This window comes from Polyodon spathula, chromosome 13, assembly GCF_017654505.1.
Source record: "Polyodon spathula isolate WHYD16114869_AA chromosome 13, ASM1765450v1, whole genome shotgun sequence".
Lineage (NCBI taxonomy): Eukaryota > Metazoa > Chordata > Actinopteri > Acipenseriformes > Polyodontidae > Polyodon > Polyodon spathula.
Window position 1 is genome coordinate 9,534,091 of NC_054546.1, and position 19,816 is coordinate 9,553,906.

Sequence of the window (19,816 nt, forward strand, 5' to 3'; positions counted from 1 at the left end):
TAACATTTAGATCTTATCTTACAAAAGTATCCACAATGTTTAAAGATGGAAGTATGTGAAAGAATGTGTTACACATTATACTGCTAACCAACAAATGATAGTTATACAAACATCAAGCAACACATACTGAGTTCTTAGATTAAGTTAAATGTAATACACTACAAAAACACAGCTAAATCCAATTCATATATCCAAAAAAAATCCCTAATAGAGTAACTAGATATTCAATCCATTCAACAACCCTTTTTGTCTACTTGATTGCTAAGGCAAGACTTCCACGTTCTAAAAACCAGGCTATTCTTTTGTTTATCTGACCTTGAGCAACAGTCTCCAGTGTACTAACCTTTCTATCCATTAACAGTGGAAAGAGAGACGAGAACTGCCAAAGCATTCAAAATGAGAGGCAACATTCGGAAAGTCCTCTTTCCAATGCTGGATTTTTATGTACAGTATATAGCACCTATTATAACAGGGCAGCTATGAATATGAAATTGTAGTAACTGTAGTAGTAAAAGCATGCTTCAAGGCATAGCATTGCAATCCCTTTGTAAGAGGAGACTGCCATATTCTGCCTTTGCAGTTAATTATTAATATTTATAATATTTTTTGTATTATGATTTTATTAGCCTCATGTGCTCCCCTTTTAATACAAATTATTATTATAATATTTTCCTAAAAGTGCTGCAATACCATTATGTGTGTAATAGTCATGCACACCATTATACTATACAGTATAAATATAATTACCTGGTTAAAATTAACAATACACATAGTTCTATAGGATTACTTATTTGGTTTGTTTAAAATATATATTTTTGTATCTTTGCCTTGTGTTAGTTTTTATCGAGTAGCATTTTACAGGAAGTTACAAATAGACTGACGGCCCGGACATGTTTCTCATTATTCTTAACAAAGAAGGAGATGCATGCAGTCAGAGTGAAAATAATAGGATGCAGTCATGGAATTGGAGGTCAGACAATGTACTAATTGCCTTAAAAACAGGATATGAGAACTTTCCAGGTTTATTTGACATGACTTTAAAATAATGGCTTACATTCAATTGATCCAAAAAGTGGCAGATCTAGATACTGCCAATGTTTATATCATTCATATAAGCTTTTTGCGTATTAGATCAAACAGCAAACCGTGATTGTGTGCATCTTTGGTGTATTTCTGTCTGTAAAAATGTGAGATGGTCCTATTTTAAAGATCTAAATCTGTTTTATTCAAAATATATGTAATATATCAAGGGAGTGTGTGCTTAATGGAAGAGTGCTGAAGCTCTGAGTGAAGGTGTGGGTCATGCGTTAATTAAGCAAATAACATCCCAGCATGCTTAGGGTCATGTATACAAATGCTGGACAGGCCTGGTTGCCTATAATTATGGCTAGCATGGCTTCAAGAAGAGACCTCAGTGACCTTGAAAGAGAGGTGATTGTTGGGGTGCATTTGGCAGGAGCTTCAGTAACCAAGACAGCTCAAATTGCTGATGTTTCACAAGCAACAGTGTTTAAGGTGATGTCGGCATGGAACTCCGAGGGAAAGACATCATCAGCAAAGGGCAACAGTGGGCAGAAGTGCATACTCGAGGATCGAGCTATACATGCATTAATTCGAAGTGCAAGGCAAAACAGGCGAGCAACTGCAGATCAATTGACTGCAAATTTCAACCTGGGGCGTGAACAGCCAGTTTCATCAAAAACGGTCCACCAAGAATTCCACAGAGCGGGATACCATAGTCAGGTTGCAGTGCACAAACCGCTCATCACACCTGGCAATGCACGTTTACAAGTCCAGTGGGCAAAGAGCACAGGCAGTGGACTACCAAGCAGTGAAGAAATGTGATATACTCAGATGAATCATCCTTCACCATGTTCTTGACAAATGGATGAGGGTACTTGGTTTCAACAGTGAAGGGTTCTAGTGGTTCCGTAATGTTGTGGACGTATTTTCCTGGCATGGTTTGAGTGCACTCATTCCCTTTGAAAGCAAGGTCAATGCTAATCGCTACTTAATAGTGCTTAATGGTTTTACCATTTACCCAGGAGTAAATGGTAAAAGGCAGTCCCGGGGTTTGCTGCTACTATTAGGTGTTACCCCACTCTTTGCCCTTGTGAATTTTTTTAATCTCAACCCTTCTACCTGAGGCTCTATGTAGCATGCAAAATGACGCAAATCGGGTGGTTTGCTCCTTAACCTTTATAGGGTAAGTCATAGGACCCCCAAATTTTGTATTTGGGCATTGGGGGACAAGGGGAACAATGTGCCACCCGCTTCAAAAAATTACTTTTTCAGCCCCAAAACACACACTGGTATGAAAACTTTTGGGAACCTGGAGGCATTTCTTGGCGCACAGTCAAACCAAAAGACTTGTGACCAGACTTGTCAAGCAGGTTATGCCAAGCTCAAAATTTTGTTTGAATGAGCTTCCTACGATATTCCTAGCCCGAGAAATGCTGAAAAAAACCAATGGGTGCTAACCAGCTGAAAGTGTTAATTTAACGCACTTCCTAAGTCAACGTTTTGGGATGTAATGTACGTTCCTGTTAATAGATCCTTCTGAAAATCAAGATCTGGACCATTCCTGAGAACTTTGAACGGTGGCTCTACACCCTAGGATTGCTTAGATATGAAGTTAAATGTCTTGGGGGGGTTAAATTTAATTGTCAGCTGTCTAAGCATACCTCCTGCATGGCAACCAAAAGAGCCAGGCACTTGAGCTTTTGGATTTATTATATACTGTACATGTCACCCTGATAATCTGCGCTGAATTTCAGCCCCCTGGGCCTCAGAGCCTGAGGGCATGGTATACATGGCGTTTCACTTTGCTATAGAGTTGAATGGGAGAGGGCTCTTATTGACCCAGTAGCTCTGCAAGGCTTGGGGCAACAGGAGTCTCTTTAAAAGCACTAGGGAGACTGAACAAGCTTTTTAACTTCTAAACCCCTTGTTAAGATGGTGGCTATATCGAAAGGTACCATATCTTCTTTAATTAAAACATACATATCCATCCCAACAATCATATCATTACAATCAATAACCCATATGCATACACAGTTAAAGTTTTCCATAAGTTTGTGAACTTAATAAAAAGTGATGCATTATTTTAATATGTGAAAGTTTATAAAGTAACAGGGAAGACTTGCGCCCTGCAGTAATTCAAAGAATTTATTAAGACAATATCTGCGTCCATCAGATTAACTGTCAGCTTGTTTATCTTTAATAATGGGTAAACATGACGTCGCATATTCAGTCCTATAACATACCTAGTGCATGCAGGCTCTAATAAAAGTGTCTCTTGGTTTTATGCGACTTCTGTTGTTGATATTGCTGTCGCAGATACCTCAGAAAAGGTAAATTGAGTGACTAAGTAATTTATTTCGTTATCAGTTAGAAGTGATTATCAAGCAGGTCAGAGTTATTAAATTATGACAGAAGAATTATTACATTGTCGGGCAGAAATTTCTATGACAGTATGAGTTGAGTTATTACATTATTGGGTGATTATTACATTATAGGCAACAAATACATTACTGAGGATTGTTACATTACTGGGAGCTTATTACATTAATAGTTGTTACAATCTTGTGATGAATTTTTCAGCTAAATGTAGTAGATCTACAACAATCCCCCCCCCCCCCCCCCCCCACACACACACACACACACACACACACACACACACACACACACATATATATATATATATATATATATATATATATATATATATATATATATATATATATATATATAAAACTATATGTATTTTTCAAATGGGAATAATAACTTATTATGAAAGGTAAGTCGTTTTGGGAATCGGTGAAGTAGTAAAAGTACGCCGGCAACTTCCTAAATGTACATCAACGATCTACTTTTTAGGATGTTTGTCAATCAATGAGTACCACATCCCTTTAAAACAATGCTACAGGAATTTCCTTAGAGGAAGCTGCTTGGAAGCTGGATTGGTAGGCTTCCTTACAAACACAGTTTTACTCACAGTAACCACTGTCACCCATCGGAAGGTTTTGCTAATGTTTTCGGTCACATTAAAAAGTCCACGGCAACAAGTACAAACATCGTGCAGTAAAGAGAGTGTACACGGCACCTCATATTAACAAAAAAAAACAAATTAATATATTATATAACGTATTGGTATACAAAAGCGTGTTTTTATACAGTTGCAAACGTTTTCTTTAATCTGTTAATTTTTACAGAAAATAAATAGCGTAAGAACATTCCTAAATAGATTTTTATTTTATTTTATATATATATATATATATATATATATATATATATATATATATATATATATATATATATATATATATTGGCCAGACATGGCAAGTAACAAAATCCCTCTTAGCAGCAATTGACTGTTTACTACCCTTCAACCTAGCGCCGGCTGTTAGCCCCTCCTTTTTTGCGAGGATTGGTGTTTACTAGGTCAAACACTTCGCGTTTAATTGCTTGGAGTAAATGTCAATCATGATGTCTGCTTGGAAAGTATTGTCTGAGACAAAACATTGAACAGTGAGTGCAACAGAAGCCGTGTTTATGAATGGAGATGGTTAAGTATTAAACTGATTTAACAATCTGTTGTTGGGATGTTTCTTTGAAGAAAAAAAAAATCTAAACTCTCTGGAAGTGGTAAGCATTCCTGTCATTTTCTTATATACGTACTGTTAAGCGCTATAATACATTTGTGTGCTTTATTTAAAACAAACAAACAATGTTAAATCACATTAGGCAACTTCCATAATTAGAGATACAAGATGCATATTGTTTCAGGTCGATGTCTGTTATACAGCTTATAATTTCGTAAAATAATTTGTTTCAAAATGTTACCTGTATTAAACTAAAGAAAGGCATAAAATTGATGAGTGGCCAGACTTGCAGAAATGTGTAAGGCATCTAAATGCGAGAAGAAAAACATGTCGCACCGGTAAACATGTTATTTGAAAATCTTGTATGAACACCCGGTGAGCTGGATAATAATGTATTCAATTACCGTGTCTAAGGGTTATATTCTAATGCATTAAATTATTCTCTCGAACGTAAGCCAGAAGGACATTATATTGCAAGATTGTGCAAGCAGCAAGCACTGTATTGAAATGTTGAATTCACGTGAGAAAACACTGTTGAATAAGGTTCATTCGTCACGAAGGATTAGCAGTGGCTTCAGTCGGCATCCGAATGACATGCCCTAGTATTGGCAAAGGGAATTGTGTTGGGACAGGTTAGTGCGCCCTGGTCTATGTTCATCTATGTATTTGGGATGTTCACTTGCATCTACAGTGTTCTGTGTGTTCTGCCTTGGCTTAGAGACTTTCCTATAAATTTTCCAGAACGGGATTCATGAGTTTGTTGTTCACAGTTGATCACAAGACACGTGGTTTCATTTAATAGAAGGAAAGCACAGTTTGCAGTTTTACAGAAATTGCTTATTAATGGATTTTATTTGACATAATAAGCTTTGCGTAGAACAGCAATTGTGTTGAAGAATTTAGCATGAATGGTTTAGAAGCCTTTGAAATTCTTTATTTTAAAATAACAGATTTATATCCAGCCTATTAGATGCTTATTTGTTGTACTAACCTGGGGAATAGAACTGTGTCTTTGAGAAGGTCAGAGTATTATCCTTTATGGGAAAGCATAGCTCCTCCCACAGCACCATGCCACTGTGTTGGACGAAGGAAGCATGCACTATACTGAGACACCAACACCTAAGTACTAACCAGACTCAACCTTGCTTAGCTTCTGACTTTTCATTGTACAGGAGCTACTGTACTTGAAGGCACATGAATATATTACCAAACCAGCATTTATAAAGCTTAACAGGTCTAAGCATGTATGTGTTTTAATTTATAGATAAACGTGTTACTGGTAAGTAAGATCGAGCCACAGCTGTTGAGGTATAATTGTGCAGGACCAATTTAATGATCTGATGAAGCAGGTGGGGAAGACTATCTCGGGAGTATCAGTCTCATTTGTGCAGCTGTGCAATTCTCCACAGAGGGGTTGGGGAGTCTAGATTTCAACACTGTATAAGGGGGGTTATATGGCTTACATTTTGGGGCTGTACAAGCTTTCGCTACATAGAATGTTGTTGTAGTGCAATGAAGATAAAACGTTTTCCCAAAGTCTGCTTGTGTAAGATATTATGTCAAGTGAAATGTGTTTACTGCAGTGGTGTAGAGTACACATCTTGTACAGCATGTTCAGAACGTTTCTGTTTGTTACATACAAAGCATCAGACTTCTCCAGCCAGGGGGGTATGATCAACTAAATCTTGGTATTGATTGTTACTTTGTTGCTTATTCAACAACATTTACAGCAATAGTACAATGCAATGTGGAGGTGTGCACTGACATCTCCCAGATGTGCTAAAAGGGTGACATGTCTTAGCCATGGCAGACAATCAATATTCCATGCTGCAAGTAATCCTGGTAAACCCTAGCTTCTGCTTTTGAGGCCATGTGTTGTCTTTCACACTTGTTAAAAGTAGACCATGATGAAGTAATGCTATTATTTGTCTGGCTTTCACATGTGCCTAGCTTTCAGGGGCATGCTCTTTAAGAGTCTCAAGCGTGCTCTGTAAATAGCAGGATTGGCTGATTTAAATCAAGTTGATTTAAATCACTTGATTTTTTTTTTTTTTTTTTACTACCAATTTTATAGTTTCTCAAGGAAAAGACTTGAAAAGTATGTTTTAAAAACCTTTTATTAACACAAACATCTTAAACTCTTACTGTCTATAAACTAAAACATGCATGGTTATATTCTGATCACAGCGCAAATGCGAGTGCAAACACGAACGTCGCTTTACCCCGATTCTGTGGTGCATGAATGGAGCGAAAACGTAAAAAAATGATTAAATACTACACTGAAATGGTATTCTGAAAACATGTCTTGCCCAGTTAGAGCACCTGCCCCATCATTAACATATTCGCCAAAGTGATTCTGATGACATTCTGAAGAAATGAGTACAATGGGGTCCCAAATAGACAATTGAGCAGTGTGTTAAGACCCGCTGAAACCAGGTTTATTTAGTTTAAAAAGCAAAGTAGTAACAACTGCAGGTGTTTGGATCAGCAAAGAAAGAGGAAATCGAAGAAAGAAAAGTAAAAGAAAAGAATGGCTGGGATGAGTGAGGAGTATTTTTCTCTGGTGTACTCCATCACTAAAATTCTTGTAGCTCACATATTGCAGTTCGCATTTAGAGGATGCCACAATGATATATAGTTTGCTTTATTTTTGTATTCATATAAGATTGAGTAATTTAGTTGGTGTGTAACTATTTACAAAACACCATCCTTAAATTTACAATTTGGAGATACGGTACAGCAAAAAAAAAAAATCCCTAATTAAATACCAGCTATAGCCAGTCTTAAATTACAGTTACAAAGATGAAAGGTCTTCATGAACTTGATATTTTCAGGGAATTGTGGTAATAACTGTACAGTTACTATATCATTAGAAGGGGAGTTAAAGTACCTTTTAGAATGAGCTATAACTGGACTCTAGCTTAGTCAGGAGCAAAGTTATAATTTTGCAGACAGAAGAATAATCATAAATTCAATAAAACTATTGATTTATATATGTTTGATTTGTTGATTTTACTGTATACCTCTGTTTAAAATATTCCAAAAGACAGTTAAAACAATACAATCAATTTATTAGTGTTATAGGTATAGGTGTAAAATGTGAAATAAAAATAAAGACCATTATAGTTATGCAGTATAAAAATATGAAGGCATGGGATATATTATATAGTTTTAAATGCACTTGTACATTATACTCAGACAGCATGCAGCATGTAATGAAAACAGTCCATGGACTCCACATTAGGATTGCTTCTTAACCTTTCTGTCTTGTCTGATTTTCTGGCGAATACATGTTTTAATTCTTGCAGGGTCCTTTTTTACTCTGAAAAATCAATTATAAAGCAAAATATAATTTGTTTGTATGGGGGGGGGGGGGTTCTGAGAAAATGTTAGGATAATCTTGAATGCAAAAGACAACAAAAATAAAAAATAAAAAAAGTGACAGGTCTTAATAATTGTACTGTATTGTACTGTAATTGAATGTATCTGTGACCATTCTTGTTGGATTGGTAATTACTTGGAATGAACATAAATCAGTTATGTAGGTATTGATATGTTGTTATTGTGCACCTAGGGGAGGCGCATTCCTGACCACTGATATACAGTATAGAGGTGCTTGTGTGTTCACTTACATTTATGTTTTTTTTTTTTTTCTTGAAGGTACCAGAATCAAGGTTATGGTGTCCCACTTATTCATGAATTCTAGCTATTGAAAATAGTTATACAATATACCAGGGGTATTTGAACTATAGTCTGCATGCTATAATTGCAGGGCACGGTGATTTACAGCACCTAGACAGATTACCTGTTCTAATATATGTTGTGTTCACATTGACCGCTAGATGGCACTATTGTTTTATTTTTGCAATCTTCACTGTAAACATGAATCGAATTGTATTCATTAATGAATAACCTATCAATACGTGGATTCTAAACAGGATCCTTCATTTCCGGTTGTTAAGGTAGGGACTATGTACTAATAGTATTCATATTAAATTGTGGGGAAAAAAAAAGGTGTCTACCTTGAAAGTAAGTGTAGTGTATACGTATTACAGTAGGTGATTGTAATTGTATATCCACATCAAAACGTCAGTTAATCAATAAATATCATATCAATTATTGGTTTTGGATTGGATGAAAATGTAACCTTATTCAAGATATGCAAGTGTTAAATGCATGTTTTATTTAAAACAGAATAACCAATACTTGTGACAAATGCTGCATGGCATGGGTTCCTTGAAATGCACTGCTTATGTACCAGGGGTAGCAGATAACAGAGTTGCTTCTTGCATAAATGCACATATTTTTGGGAAGAAAAAAGGTAGGCTTTTGAAGTGCTGAACTAACCTCCAACATTCCTGCAGACCCTGGCCTTGTTTAGAGTCTGGATTTAGGCAAACCTCTTTGTTATTTCTCTGATGAAGTCTGGGAAGAAAATAACAGCATCCAATATTGCAGTTTAAAGGTTCAGTACATCACATAAAGCTGTAATTCTTGCCACCATGGACACTTGTATGCACACATGTATATCACTTCTACTAGGTATTGTGTGCATGTGCGTCCACAAGGAAGACGGGTGTGTGAAGTCCTTCACTTACTGATGTTATTCTGACACTTTCGTCAGCTCTTCAGCTGGCAGTGGATTAGCATTTTAGAAGTTAAAGGTGTTGAGGAAGATATCTATCTATATATAATATATGCAGTAACAGCAGAATGGACAGTGTAATTCGGCAGGCATAATTATCCTCTGTGGTGAAATTCTTATCTCTTTTTTGTTGGTCATTGCCAAACTGATTGTTCTAACATGCCCTTCGCATCAAACGCTTTCCCCACACTTGTACAGCAAATACTATTCATGTATTTTCATGTTTAGAATGATTTTCTGCATCTGTGCCAATTCACAATAAGTTGATTGACTCAGATTTCTTTTCTAAATTGAAATCCTTACCGGCATATCGCCAACAAACAGGTCCTAATTTAACCCTATATGAATTTCCAGTTTCAGCTCTCAGTCCACATTCTATTTTTGCTTTTATACGCATATCTTTTTTTTTTTTTTTTTTTTTTTTACCTTAAATACTGCGTTTGCAAACAAAGGAGTCTGTTGCATGTATTTGTCAATACAGGATTGAATTATTCAATCAGGATTGCTTAATGTAAATAAAGTGAATACATTTAAAATATTTGTTTTCTTATTCTTGCAGCATAGTAGGGTTATGCAGTTTAACTAGCCAGAAAAAAATAGTTCAGGTCCTAAAAAAACAACAGATTCTAATTAAGATCTTTTCTTAATAAACAGATAATGTGCTAATGGAGGGCAATTTGGAGAAAAAGCTAAAACTTATTTTGATTATAAAATGCATTTAAAGTTGCAAGACTTTTGTTCAGAATATGTTGTTCCCGTTTATTCAAAACAGAATGACTCATTGAAACGAACAAGCTTTGATTTCAAGTGCAGATAACGTATTACAGTTTGCAGTCAGTTTTAGACCTAAATATTTGCATGTCAAAGCTCCCGAAGTTGACTGCAATCAAATAAATAGCCAGGGAGGGTTGAGATGACTGGATCCGGTCATTAGAATCTGACATGGAGAAAGCTACCAGCTGTCCATGTAACTCTGTAAATTTCTACATTTATTGCATTCAAAATAATTCATGTTACTATCCTGCAGTTAACATTGGTTAAAGCAGACCTTTTGTTTTACGGATTTGCACATTTTATTGTATTGACTGGCTGCAGATATTTATTGTATTTTCTTCTGACTAAGCTTGTGTTACAGTAAAGCAGATTTTTTATTAATTACTTTGAAAAGGTTGATAAATACAACTGAATGCAGGTATTTCAAAATAGTAATTAAGAAATACTATCCCTGAAAACATTATACTTAAGTTACTGTATAGTACAATGTATTTTTTTTATTATAATATTTAACATTTTATTGTGTGCAGGTTAAGCATGGGTAACTGCCAAGCTACAGTATAGAACTCTGTTACAAGGTTTAATTACTTACATGATTTCAGTGTTCTTGCAAAATGATGATTTTTCAGTTATAGCGAAAAAAGTTATCTTTCTATAGGGAACAAAGTCAATGGTATTCACACATTCGCATCTGTCACGAATAGAGGTTGCATTAGCCATCTGATCTGGGAACAAAAAGATTTTGAGCCATATATTAAAGTGCAGCCATATAATGTCAATAAATGTATTGCATATTAGATATATCTCTTACCTTTACTTATATGCAAGCTTAAGAATACAAGAAAAGTTGCAGTTGTTGCTGGGAGTTTGGAAAACATTTCCGATCTTGTGTTACAGATTTGTATGTCTTGCTTGGTCTGTACTGTTTGTTTAAGCACCCTGCATGCCCATATAAAGTGATTTCATAATCACATGATTTACTGGAATTGAGAGCTTTTCTTATTACGTTTGGCAAATGTTTCAGAAAGCAGGTCATTTTAACTTTTTATTTTTTTTATTTATTTTTTATTAACAGTTACCAATCCTACTTAAAGAAACATGTTTTGGGTGATTATTGATACATTTGGGTTGCCCCTATGCCATGTCAACTGTATATGCTAAATTGTTCATGTCATATTTCTCAATAATATGAAGTGGCCACAATAGCAACCATTGTTCCTTCAGAATGTAAAAACCTTGGCCCACAGCCTTTTATTGGTTTTCCACCATGCTTTCTCTTGTCAAGCATAATACTGTCATGGAAATGTGCCTTAAATAATTAACTATAAAACACTCTTATCTTATGGGAAATAGATTGTAAAAAAAAATTGAGTAACCCTAAATACTGTATAAATTGGATTGTAATTGGAACTTGCACTATATGTAGCACAATGAACTTGTCATTCATGCCAAACAAAAAGCATTTCTCAGACATACTAAAGACATCACAAGCATTCACTGTACTGGTAGCGGGGGCTTGTCACATAGGCAAAGCTTGTCTTCAGAGCAATCCATTCACCTCATCACTGATTACAGAATGAGGGTGCTAGATAAGGAGCACACAAGAGGAGTGCTCACAGAATCATTTATTGAATAAATGTGTGTGGACTGTAGGGAGACATAGCTCACCTCACGAAGGGCGGTGTCATACCATTTGGGTTCATGTGTATCATGTTAGTGCATGAGGTATTTAATCCATGAGTAGGTTGATTGTAAGATTAGAACCAGAGACAATGTGTTGGGTTGAAAGGGCCAACTCCACAGAAATTGATATTTTCAACACATTACAATCATATAACAGATGACACTTATCACTGTGCCATCTTATACAGTGAATGCACACACCCTATCTGATGGCACATTTACAGATTTGTACTTGTTTTACTTCTTAAAATCTTATTTGTGCTAGATAGATAGATGCATGATAGATAGATAACGTCCATGCAAGTGTGTGTGAGTATATGTGCATATATGTATGTATGTGTGTATATGTATATATATATACACACACACACACAGTGGCTCTCAAAAGTATTCACCCCCCCTTGGACTTTTCCACATTTTATTTTGTTACAACATCAAATCAAAATAATTTAATTTGGAGTTTTTGCCACTGATCAACACAAAAAAAGTCCATAATGTCAAAGTGAAAAATAAAATCTTCAAATTGTTCAAAATTAATAACAAATATAAAACAGAAAATAATTGATTGAATAAGTATTCACCCCCTTGAGTCTCTACCAGCTTTGCACATCTGGGAGTTTTTGCCCATTCTTCTTTGCAAAATTGCTCAAGCTCCGTCAAGTTGGATGGGGACCTTTGGTGAACAGCAATTTTAAACTCTTTCCACATATTCTCAATTGGATTGAGGTCCGGGCTTTAATTGGGCCACTCCAGGACATTGACCTTTTTGTTTTTAAGCCACTCCAGTATGGCTTTGGCTGTATGTTTGGGTTATTGTCCTGCTTTAAGATGAATCTTCTCCCAAGTCCCAGGTCTCTTGTAGACTAAAGCAGGGTTTCCTCACGGATTTCTCTTTGCTGCATCCATTTTGCCCTCTATCTTCACAAGCTTTCCAGGCCCTGACGCAGAGAAGAATCCCCATAGCATGGTGCTGCCACCACCATGCTTCACGGTAGGGATGATGTTCTCAGGATGATGTTCAGTGTTAGGCTTGCGCCAAACATAGCGTTTAGTGTTGAGGCCAAATAGCTCTATTTTATTCTCATCAGACCATAGAATCTTCTTCCACTTGGTCTCAGAGTCTCCCACATGCCTTCTCGCAAACTCTGTCCGAGATTTGATGTGAGCTTTTTTCAACAATGGCTTTCTTTTTGCCACTGTCCCATAAAGGCCAGTTTTGTGAAGCACCCGGGCTATTGTTGTCGTGTCTCCAAGCTTAGCCGTGGAAGGCTGTAACTCCTTTAGAGTTGCCATAGGCCTCTTGGTGGCCTCCCTGACTAGTGCCCTTCTCGCCAGGATACTCAGTTTTTGAGGACGGCCTGTTCTAGACAGATTCACAGTTGTGCCATATTCTCTCCCTTTCTTAATAATTGACTTTACTGTGCTCCGGGGGATATTCAGTGCTTTGAAAATGTTCTAATATCCTACCCCTGACTGGTGCTTTTGAAGAACTTTATTCCGGATTTGCTTTGAATGATCCTTTATCTTTATGATGTAGTTTTTGTTAGGAAATGTACTAACCAACTGTGGGACCTCCCAGAGACAGGTGTATTTAACCTGAAATCATGTGAAACACCTTAATTGCACCCAGGTGGACTCCATTCAGGTAATTGTGTTACTTCTAAAGACAAATGGTTGCACCAGAGCTTATTTAGGTGTGTCATAGCAAATACTTATGCAATCAATTATTTTCTGTTTTATATTTCTAATTAATTTAGAACAATTTGTAGATTTTATTTTTCACTTTGACATTCTGGACTTTTTTTGTGTTGATCAGTGGCAAAAACTCCTAATTAAATCCATTTTGATTCGATGTTGTAACACTAATAAAACACATGTTGTAACATAAAATGTGGTGAATACTTTTGAGAGCCACTGTATATATACACACAGTGCCTTGAAAGTATTTTCCACCTGTCTGATTTTCTGCATTTTTGCACATTTTTCACATTGAATTTGGTGAGATATTTTTGTGGGTTGTGTAGTATAGGGAGTCTGAGAGAAAAAATGACACCAAAGTTTGGTGCTTCTTTTATTTGTTTCGTGTGCAAGGTAATCAAACATGCAATCTTCAGGTCTGAAAAAGTTATTGCCCCCCTAGTTAACTCAGCCCAGTTAAAGGGATAATTAGGGTAAGCTGTCTGAATACTTTGGTTAACAATCAGGCCTGATTTGGGCCAGCCCTTCCCAATATAAATCTGACTAACTTTGGCCCTTACCATCAGAGTGAAGTTGTCAGCACACAGGTTCTAGAGACACATCATGCCACGATCAAAAGAAATTCCTGAAAACCTCCAGAAAAAAAAGTTGTTGATGCCTATCAGTCTGAAAAGGGTTACAAAGCAATTTCTAAGACTCTGGGGCTCCACCAAACCACAGTCAGAGCCATATTGTCCAAATGGAGAAAGTTTGGGACAGTAGTGAATCTTCCCAGGAGTGGCCGTCCTGCAAAAATCTCACCAAGAGCAAGGCATAAAATCATCCAGGAAGTCACAAAAAACCCTAGAACAACATCCAGGGATCTGCATGCCTCTCTCGCCTTGGCTAAGGTCAGTGTTCATGATTCCACCATCAGAAAGACACTGGGCAAAAATGGGATTCGTGGCAGAGTAGCAAGCCGGAAACCACTGCTCACTAAGAAGAACATGAATGATCGTCTCAAGTTTGCCAAAAAGCACCTGTTCTATGGAACTTAGAACTGGAAGTGGAACTTTTTGGCCAACATGAACCCCGTTATGTCTGCCGATAACCAAACACTGCATTTTGCAGTAAGAACCTCCATACCAATGGTCAAGCATGGTGATGGTAGTGTCATGATTTGGGGATGCTTTGCTTCATCAGGACCTGTACGACTTGCCCTCATTTAAGGAACCATAAATTCTGCTCTGTATCAGAGAACTCTACAGGAGAATGTCAGGCCATCTGTCCGTGAGCTGAAGCTGAAGCGCAGCTGGGTCATGCAGCAAGACAATGATCTGAAACACACAAGCAGGTCTACATCAGAATGGTTGAAGAACAGGAAATTTAAAGTTTTGGAATGGCCTAGTCAAAGTCCAGCCAAATTGAGATGTTGTGGCAGGACCTGAAATGAGCAGTTTATGCTTGAAAACCCATAAATGTCACTGAGTTGAAGCAGTTCTGCATAAAGGAGTGGGTCAAAATTCCTCCAGGGCGCTGTGAGAGACTGATCAATACAGGATACAGGAAGCGTTTGGTTGCAGTTATTTGTGTTAATTATAGAGTCTATGGAGGTGATTACTTTTTCACACGGGGGCATTGAGTGTTGCATAACTTTAATAAATAAATTACATAAGTATCAAAATTGTGTGTTTTGTTCACTCAGGGTCCCTTTTATCTAATATTAGATTTTGGTTGAAGATCTGATAACATTCATAGTCAAAAATATGCATAAATGCAGAAAATCACACAGCACTAATATATATATCTGTGTGTTTGGAAATCTGCATAGTAAGTACAGAAAACAATATCAATCAAGTTGTTTTTGGTTTTATTTTCAACTGAACATACACATAAATACATACAGTTTTAAAAGATGTTAAGCATAACATAGCAAATTACATAAATAATATAAAAATATAAATATGACCTAAAGGTTACAATTTTCATATGAAAACCCCTGAAACCCGCAGGTAAAATCAGTTGCTTATCATACTGTCGTATTTTCCAGTAATGCACATATAATACATTTCTAAATTTTGTGTGTGAAAGGCTTCAGATAGACACCTGAGACTCAGTTTTCTGCACATTTGGCTGCCTCTGTGCTCGTCCACCCTGCTCCACCAGTGGGCCTCAACCCTGAATGGAAGAGACCTGCCTCTCTTTTCCTATTTGAAGCAACAGTTGGCATCTTTCATTTCTGTATACTGCTGCATTCTTCTTCTTCTTCCATGGTTTCTAGTTTACCCACAGGAATGCTGAGTATTCATGACCTTTCATCTTTTTGATTTTGAGGTGGTCTTGCCAAGATGCATGTATTCTTTCTGCTTTCATCTGTATTTATTCTGAAAGAAGAGAAACACAAGCATGTTAATACTGAGAAGGACTGGATCTCAGCAACGACTGCTGAACTTCTCACACACTAGTACTAATATGTCATTTTGTTTTAGGTATTCACCTTGTTCTTTAGCATAAATAGTAGTTTACAGCAGCCTGTGACTATCATTCGAAACACTTCTGTCCCAAAGCTGTCTCAATTGCACTGCAGGGTATTGCATATTTTACAACCAAAGGAAATTTCTGTATTTATTTTGCTCATTTTCGGCCTATTACAGCACAGCATGAGTAACTGGAAGCCCCTCTTCCTTCACACTGTGAAGTAGCATCAATTTGGGGTTTTCATACATGAATCTAACATAATTCTTGGAAACCAGTTACACCTTAAACAAAAATGTACATACATATGCTGTGTACTTTAGAAAGATTTGAGCATCATTGTTTGAGCATTGCATTTGTAAATTGGAAAGTAGCCTTTCACTCAAATGGCTGAACCCTCACTCTGATTAGTTGGCAATGCAACTATTAAATCTGTAGCGCACAGGTTCGAGCAGTGAAAGTGCACTGACCTGTTATTCCAGCAGTGGATCAGCCTCTTGCCTTGTCTCCCATTTGGACTCAAACACTGCTGACGACCCGTCTCCTTCAAAGTTAATCTAAACATAATGGAATGAAAATAATTAAAGAAAATCCTATTATCAATGTGCACGATTTTTAGGTAAATTAATACACACTTTGTTTCAAGTTGGATAACATTAATTGGAGTTTTCTTAAATCTATCAAATACGTAGTTCAGGGAGTAGCTTGACACATCTGGTTTTATAGAAGTAGTCATATAAAGGTATTAGTAAAGTGCTATTTCCTAAAATTTATAATCATTAGAATTTATATTAAACCAATATTACTGTTATGATATTAAACCAACAGTTGACTTTGTGCCAACCATTTAATACAAAAAAAAAGTGTAGCATTCAGATCTATGCAATAGAGAAATTACAGGTGGTATAGAAACTTACATGATTTCATCATTTTTGCAATGTGTTCCCTTTTCAGTTATAGTAAAATCCACGATTGGTTCTCTGATAGATATTCTGTTTTGTAGACACTGACATCTTGTTGGGACATACACTGCTTCTCCAAATTGTGCTATGGAAAAAAAAAAAAAGTTAAATCATTAAATGAACATAATGACTGTAGTTACTTAAATGTTATTATTGATTACAACCCTAATCATTCTATTTGTAGTCCGAAATGGTTTACATTTTTTTCAACCTACCAGCTTAACTTTCTACTTCAAGCTTCAGTGGTTTTGTTATACACGAGCTGTGACTAATACTCATTTCATTCTTTGCACTGTACATGTTAAGTGATTTGATATGAATACAAAAAGTAAAACATTTTATTCTACCAAATGCAGTTTTTTTAATCTTACCTTTAAAAAGATGAGTGCAAGCTATTAATGCCAATACAAGGCTCGACGTTTGAAGTGTGAAGCCCATGGTAAAATCAGAAAGCTGAAATGAATTTCTTTTCCACTACAAGTTAACTGAACCTTTTTATTCTGCACTCAGCCTATCCCACTGGGTCACATGGCTTCCTGGTATTCCCCTCCTCTAAGAGATTGGGATTTCCAGTTTTTTTTCTTGGATAGTTATCAAGCGTTCTTTTGGAGAAAAAAAAGCAGGAGTGGATAAACCATCTGGAGATTTTGACAGGCTGCTTTTTTAGTGCCTCAAGACTGTTACTGGAAGAAGCTACATTTCTCTTTCTACTTATTGCTAATGAGGAACATGCTGAGTCAATGTAAAAGGTACCCGAGTAAGGGGAGCTTACATGAGTTTGCAAACTTGCTGCCAGCTCTGACACAACAGCACATACTACTTCTAACATATCATGTACCATTTACTAAACTGAACAAAACAAGACATGCAACATGTCAAGTTACGCACATAATCACTCTGATAATGTTTATTGTAGTGTCATTATATAGATTCACTAATATAGTGTCTTTACACCGACATCCAGTAGCAGATTAACCGTGGCGCCGGGCCCACACTCGGCAGGGGCCCATAACCACTTTGTTTTTTTTGTACACATTGCGATACATTTCCATAGAGAATATGTATATTTGAAGAAGGTGATATATATATATATATATATATATATATATATATATATACTATATATATATGAAAAGACGTTTAAGTACCACAGATCATTCTGTCGTTTTATCTTATGTTTTTCTTGCGCAATCTAGTCATTTACAGGCGCGTGACATCACTGTGTCACTGTCAGCCTCATCAGTGCCTGACACACAGGGATGAGAGCAAGTGATGAAGAATCATCGCCTTGAGCAAGTGATTTGCACAAAATCGTGAAAAAAAAACAAAACTTTTAAGCGCCGTGCTGAAGCGTAAACCTTAAGCTGAAGTTGGTGCAACTGACTCATATAAGCAGGTACTTTGTTAACTGCGCTGCCACATTGCTCACTGCTTCGATTGATGTATTGCAGAGACTCCCGGCGTGGTGTTATAAAGTGGTACATTGTACCCAAACTTCACCTGTGTAATGTTAGAAAGTGGTACGCTGAGGGAGTTTGGTACAGATGCCATCAATTGCAATGTGATGTGTTTTCCTATTGTCAAACAAAGGTACATTTACCATTAATTATACATTATTCTTTTGCAAACTTAAACTCGAAACAATCAATTTCTCTAAAAAGAAAAAACAATTCACGACGAACAAGACAAAATGAGAAGCTCACCACAAAGTTGCAGAAGTAAAAACCAATGTTCATCAAGTTCATCAAGCTCATGTCCAGACAAGTAAATCAGGACATTGTTGATGAGCTAAAAACAGCTTCATACTTTTCCTTCAGCGTCTATTCCACACCTTATATTAGCCATACTGATCAGCTGACATTTACTGTGCAGTAAGTGCTGAATAACCATACACCCATGGAACGCTTCTTAAAGTTTGTTCCAGTTACATCGCATACAAGTCTTAAGTGACTAACTAAATATCAATCTACGGACTGCAGAGGTCAAACCTACAACAATGCCAATAACATGTCCAGCACTTATTCTGGGGTACAAGCTCAGGTAATTGCAGTCAACGAGAAAGCAGTGTAGCGGCTACAGTGGAACAATTTTGAGAAATGCCACGATTCTGCGATGTCTTTAAGTCCTACAGCTAACTTCCAGTTAAAACAACAATACTGAAGAACCTGCTGTTGTGCTGACTGGTGAAGAAAAGTTCAAAGTGGACTTGTTCTACGTCATAGTTGACTCGCTTGTCAGCCATCTCAGCAGAAGAATTCATGCATATTCAGAAATAAACAACCGTTTTTCTTTTTGAACAGATGACCTTGACAGTATTGCAGTTACAGAGACTCTTGAAAATGAAATCGAATTCTATTCAGATGACCTCAATGAAGAGAGTTTTGATGAATGGTTACAGTGGCGCTCACTTCTTAAGGGGCTTACCTCCGTGCCATCATCACAAGCTCTGCCTACACCACTGCAAATGCTGACCATAATGAAATGCTTAAGTTAAAAATGGAATTTCCAAATGTCTTGCACTATGCATTTACCTGACACTGTCAGTCTCAAACAGTGGTGAAAGGTCTATTTCACATTTAAAAAGGATGAAATGTGCTTTATGTGCTATAGTGGTTCAAGAAAGAGTGAACAGTCTTATTCTATTACAGGGTTGGCTGTTTTAAATCAAGTTGATTTGGTATATAAAATATATAAATAATTTCAAGCCCTGATAGTTCACTTGAATTTTGACGATTCCCTTTTAGTGGGAGAAGCTCACGGCTGGTGTTTTGGCCAGCTTTGACCTTTGTTAGCTGTTTTTACCCACAGTGTTTTGTTTTGTATTTTTGTATGTATAATTTATTTTATGTACTCTTATGTGTATGTCCTTCTGCACTTGGACTACCATTGCTGGTGCAGCCACCTGCATCTACCACTCAAATTTGTAAATATTGTAAATAAAACCCACGCACCTGTGTGTCAGACAACTTCTGTCTCAATCGCCTGTCTTTTATAGC

The 19,816-nt window shown here is 36.7% G+C and overlaps 2 protein-coding genes across 5 annotated transcripts in view; one reads left to right on the forward strand and one right to left on the reverse strand.

Annotated features, from left to right (window-relative positions):
- The first annotated feature begins 4,502 nt into the window (after positions 1-4,502).
- LOC121325615 (ras association domain-containing protein 4-like) overlaps positions 4,503-19,816 on the forward strand; it is a 39,082-nt gene continuing 23,768 nt past the window's right edge. The window contains exon 1 of one of the 4 annotated variants that reach the window (XR_005951355.1): positions 4,503-4,647. The gene's annotated coding sequence lies outside the window, so the exon portion shown is untranslated. The remainder of the gene's footprint in view (positions 4,648-19,816) is intronic. The other 3 variants (XM_041268428.1, XM_041268425.1, XM_041268426.1) reach the window with 3 other exon arrangements.
- On the reverse strand, positions 7,659-10,940 carry cxcl18a.1 (chemokine (C-X-C motif) ligand 18a, duplicate 1). The gene is made up of 4 exons (XM_041268430.1): positions 10,835-10,940; positions 10,616-10,748; positions 8,952-9,029; positions 7,659-7,926 (listed from the first exon to the last, which is right to left on the reverse strand). The coding sequence occupies exons 1-4, from the start codon at positions 10,899-10,901 to the stop codon at positions 7,845-7,847; spliced, it is 360 nt and encodes a 119-aa protein (XP_041124364.1). The 5' UTR covers positions 10,902-10,940; the 3' UTR covers positions 7,659-7,844.

Coding starts and splice junctions, on each gene's coding strand:
- cxcl18a.1 (XM_041268430.1), bottom strand. CDS start 10,901: ATGTTTTCCAAACTCCCAGCAACAACTGCAACTTTTCTTGTATTCTTA. Junction 10,749..10,834: donor AAGCTTGCATATAAGTAAAG/GTAAGAGATATA, acceptor TTTTGTTCCCAG/ATCAGATGGCTAATGCAACC. Junction 9,030..10,615: donor TGCAAGAACACTGAAATCAT/GTAAGTAATTAA, acceptor TTTTCTTCCCAG/ACTTCATCAGAGAAATAACA.